Genomic DNA, 5,116 nt, shown 5'->3' with positions numbered 1-5,116 from the left:
GGAGAGCGCAAACCTCTGCCAAAGCCATGCCCTATCTCGCAATGTCCACCAAGTTTAATTAAAATCGGACCCGTATGCCTATAGTTTTTTCCGTAATCCTGCTGACAAAAGACAAACGCACGCAAAACCTTTTATTAGGTTCTAGTTGGACATTAACAAAAATGCTTAATTGTTTCATTGCTGCAAGTTAGATGAGAAGATCAACACTGTAGCCACTCTTCAGAAGAGGTAATTATCTTTGTTTTTTTGTCCTCTTCCTCTCCAAAGCTGACCGTTGATGTCCTTTCTCAGCGCTTGGCGACCATTACTTAAATATAGCCATACTGACAAATACAGAAAGTTTTGTTGAGCTGACAGTCTAAAATAGCTTTGTATCAATTCCTTTGGCAATGGCTTGAATGTAACAGACAATAATTAATATAAAATAGTTGCGCACTATAAGTTTAAAGTGTAGGCTATTTCCCAAAATATATAACTATTCCTTTAAGATAACAAATTCCTTAAGGAAAATCATTTTTGGAATTGATTATCAAATGACTTTTCACTTGTATGCTAAACATTGCTTAACTTCACAGGTGGTGAATCTGATCCGGGACCTGGACACAGACTTCTCTATCTTAGGGAAGAATTACGTGAACACCATCCAGGTGTCAACTCACCTGCTCGCCATGAGCTCCGCCTGCTACAACCCTTTTATTTACGCCTCATTGCATGACAAGTTCCTGTCCTACCTGTGCCGCAACTTCCTGTCCCGAAGGAGAAGAAAAGGAAAGGACGGGGGTCAATTGTCAAGCATCCTGACAATGTCACACAGAGTGCAGCGCCTTCCCACCTCCACGACTATGGCAGATTGATCAGGTGCTGTTGTAAATAACGGCATACCTCAAGTAGGATGGCTTGTCATCACCCGCTTTACACGTTGTTTCGCTTGAATACTCACAAGAATGATATCTGCTGGTGTATTCCAGGGTTACTTCTCCACTCCAAATTGAATCTGAATATTGTCAGTCTTCATACTGACAAGCAAATTGACTAGGCTATAAAGAAATTCCATTTACAGCACACCCAAACTTACTAAAAACTCACCAAGCAAAAGCGACGCTTTCATAAAGTAGCCACGGTTTGTACAGCATAGCACAGTCACAAACAAATACGCTCGCCGTCTCTTTGACCGAATTTCTACAAGTGTAAAAATGTTAGCCTGTTTTGAATTAAAAGATATACAGTATGAGTGTAATGATTTATATTTTAACAAATGTATAGGCTACTGAAAGTCTATTTAGCTTTGAAAATATGCCACTGTGGTTTTAAAAATATACACAATCAATTACAGAGCGTGCTGTTCTAATCTAAATGTTTAGTTGCCATTCTTGTCCACTTTAACTGATAGTGTATTAGGGTAATTGTGTGTATTACATGTGTTTTCTATTCCATTTTGTTGAATGTCATTGTTTAAACAGGGTTATTTAAAGCAACGTTCCCACTTCATTCATTTGTTGGTCGTGTGATATAACAGGAACATGAAGCGTTTCTGTGATATTGAAAGAATTATATATTTGTCATTCACTTTGGTATTGAGCCACTTCTGCCTTCACTGACATTTGATGAACAAAACGCAGCAAAATCTGCAGCTGTTTAAATATCAACCTCTACACGGTGAGAAAAAAAAGCATTGTTCATTGTAAAACAGTAAAGAGTGAATACATGTTAAATAGCATTTTATGAATAGAGAAATAAAAGGTTTACAACTTCATTGGGCCATGATCTGACTTCCAAGTAAATGCAAATGATGAGTTAACTTGTGGTGAATTTCTTTTACAGAATGTGTTTGTTTAAATATTGTTCAAGTTGTACCACTTGAATCACTTGTAGGCCTATTACTGATTGGGCTTTGACAGCTCAGAGCATTTCTGCTGGAAGATAAGTCACTTTACCTGAAAACAACCATTCGAGTGAGTAATGCACCATTGCAGGAGTTCTCAGAATTTTCCAACCCGCCACCTTGTTTGTAAGTCCTGAAGTTGTCATGAGCCCAGCCATTAGAGAGCTGTCAAATTTCCATGCATGCAAGAATGGAATTGTTCTGCAGGCTCCTCTACCAAGAGCATGAATAGAGCTCTAAATTATATACTGTGGATAGTGTGCTATATTTAAAGACCCCATGACATGGGGCTTTTTGGATGTTTTTATAAAGAAATTAGTGGTCCCCTAATACTGTATCTGAAGTTGCTTTCCCAAAATTCAGCCTTGGTGCAGAATTACAGCCACTGCTCTAGTGGTCTAGTAGTCCCATTATGAGCTTCCCTGCCATTTCTGTGTTTTTAGCTATTGAGGAGAAGGGGGGGGGGGAGGCGTAGGTTGGGGGTGTGGCCTCGACCAACTGCCACTTTGCTTGTTTGAAAGCCATGATGTCTCTTTCTCATGGGTGGGCGGGCCAAATTCTCTCATGACCTCATAAGGGGCAAGATTCCAGATCGGCCCATCTGAGCTTTCATTTTCTCAAAAGACAGAGCAGGATAAACAGGGCTCGGTTTACACCTATCGCCATTTCTAGTCACTGGGCCACTAGCCACTAGACAATGGTGTTGTTGTGATGTCTATTGTACTGTTTGATGACACACAAAAACAGCAACCAACAAACAAGACAATTCTGGAATAACATTGCAGGGCATTTTGACTTGGAAGAAAATCAATTACAGGCTTTTATAGTATTTTGATTCACTCTAGATTCACAAGGCTTTTAGAAGAAAAAAAACGGCCTGTGGAGTCACAGCTTTACCTGGAGATGCACTGTAGGCAGAATTTTGCTAAAAACGACGACAGAATAATTAGTGAGAGTTTCAATGGAGCATGAAAATCCAGATAAGTAATGGCATATTTTTGCTTCTTCCGCCTCCATGTAAACAGACCAAAAAAGGAGCAGGGAAAACAAAACTGCTCTGAATAAAACCAGAAGCATTCAGCTCAAGCTCTTGCATAAGTCGTTCAAAACATTGTCATATTTATACTTCTTACAACATAACATTCAGAATGGGATGCAAATCTTCTTATACATTTTGCAGAAAAAAACACCAATTGGCCAGAATAATCTGAAACTTTAAAGCCACTGGCAGGTGATCCAGTACATTACTAGTGTACACAGCTGTACAGAGGGAAGGAAAGGTACAAAAGATAGGAGAGTGGTGCAAAATTGGAATGAGTCAGTCTGTCTGCCTTGCAGGTGTGTAATTTAAACCCTCAAGACCTCTACTGGCATAGCTTATGTTCTCAGCACAGCTCATGTAGATAGTCCACATGACACAGAAAATCCAGTTTGAAGCAATTTCCACCTGCTACAACACATGGGAAAATCTTTTGTTTGAGAGGCTTGGGGGAAAAGTATTTTTTCCCCTCTAAAATATATTGTTAAATTATGTTTAAACAATGGTGAATGGCTATTGATTGAACTGGTCACAGCTTAAGCTGCTTGTTATCAATAAAAGCAGTGGTTCCCCTTTTTCGTATGAGGTCCAACCACGGCTTTATCAGATGAGTTGAAGTAGTTTCAACATCCATCATGTGATGCCAGATGTACAATCATTTTTGATAATTTTGCCTCTGTAAGATGTACAATCAATAATGGCAAAAGTGCCATAATGTAGATAATTTGACCAATTTACCATTAGTAGTTGGTTGTATTCTGAGGTTGTAAGCACGGCTGTCTCTCTCTTCTGCCACAGCCACAGACAGCAACTCAGAGGTGGAGCTCGAACTGTTGTCTGAATGCACCAGTAGGCACAGTTACTTATTTAATTAGCTTAGAGCCTTAAAGGCCGGGTTGGTAACTATTTCCACATACTGTACACCTTTTTATAAATTGTTTGAAATGGTTTGCAATAAATGACTTATGGGCTTGTCCATTGCTTTTGGCTTTTTGGCTTTTGGCCATTGCTTTTTGCTTTTGTCCAGTCATCAGCTTGTAGCTTATTATGTTTAGTGGGACAAATAAATTACTTACGCTCTGAAGAAGTATCATCTTGGGATGCAAGTAGGCCGACCCCTGGTTGGGAGGTTGAGAATGAATAATTAAAAGGACATGCAGATCATATACTGGCTTCACAGAAAACAGCAACAGGAAATTCAGAAGTCAGAGCGGCAAAGTCATACACACACATTCAGTGCACAAGTCATTGAGAACACACACACACACACACACACACACACACACACACACACACACACACACACACAATTAAAGCGGCTGGCTTTTCTCTCAGAGTTTTTTCCCACACATGCTTGCTGCAAATGATTTACCTGCTCATGCCATTGAACACCTGATTGAGTAGTGCTAGAGGCCTCATACATATTCATCAGAGGTCTGATTGTTGAAGTTTGATGATTTACATCTCCTTGTGTCTGCTTTCAAGAGGCTCATGCTCTTGTTTTTCCTGTCAGAATCTATGCAGTGTAAGATTGTTGGGAAGGAGTTGAATGAATTAAAAAGAAGAAACAAAGGGAAAAGGCTAAAAGCAATTAAAAGAAAAGAGTAATTTTGATTTATATAATTGAAAAAAGTTCTTTGTTTTTTTTTTACTTTAAATGCAAATAAATATATATGACATTCCTTAATTCCGATTGTCTTCAAGTAGCAGAAAGGTAAGTTTGGGTCTCCTTTCATAGCTGAAAGTGTTAAAACTTTCTTAAACAGAGGCAACAAAAAGAGTCAGTACAGAAATCTACAAACATTTCTGATTAAATGATTCATAAAGAAAGAAACAGGCAATAAACAGGTGGTCGCATGGTGGTTGAGAGCTAGATGTGAGAATTGATCAAACACTTGACAAATATTATGTTTGTAATGTGAATGCAGCTTCCTTCCTCAAATGTCTTTCTGGTCTTGCATGAACCTTGCAATACAATATTTGGCACATAAATATTAAAATGATCCTTTGAAACTTGTTAAAATCTTTGCTGTGATCACTTTGATGACTGTATTTGATAACCAGTCAGATATAAATATTGATTAAGTGAGCCCCCATGTGGGCAACAACTATTACTACAGCTCTCAATCTGGCTATTATTTGCCAATTAAACTAAGTATAAATATATATGCCATAAAAAATCTACCACACACATG

General features: G+C 38.6%; 1 protein-coding gene across 1 annotated transcript in view; it reads left to right on the top strand.

The window, feature by feature from the left end:
* The window catches only part of prlh2r (prolactin releasing hormone 2 receptor), a 3,022-nt gene extending 1,009 nt beyond the window's left edge, over positions 1 to 2,013 (top strand). Inside the window, exon 2 of the mRNA XM_032501192.1 lies at positions 576 to 2,013. Coding sequence (XP_032357083.1) covers positions 576 to 854 — 279 coding nt within the window. The 3' untranslated portion in view covers positions 855 to 2,013. The remainder of the gene's footprint in view (positions 1 to 575) is intronic.
* The last annotated feature ends 3,103 nt before the right edge of the window (positions 2,014 to 5,116 follow it).

This window comes from Etheostoma spectabile, chromosome 20 (assembly GCF_008692095.1).
Source record: "Etheostoma spectabile isolate EspeVRDwgs_2016 chromosome 20, UIUC_Espe_1.0, whole genome shotgun sequence".
NCBI classification, from domain to species: Eukaryota; Metazoa; Chordata; class Actinopteri; order Perciformes; family Percidae; genus Etheostoma; species Etheostoma spectabile.
Note: the sequence above shows the minus strand (reverse complement) of the source record. Positions and strands in the feature narration are given on the sequence as shown.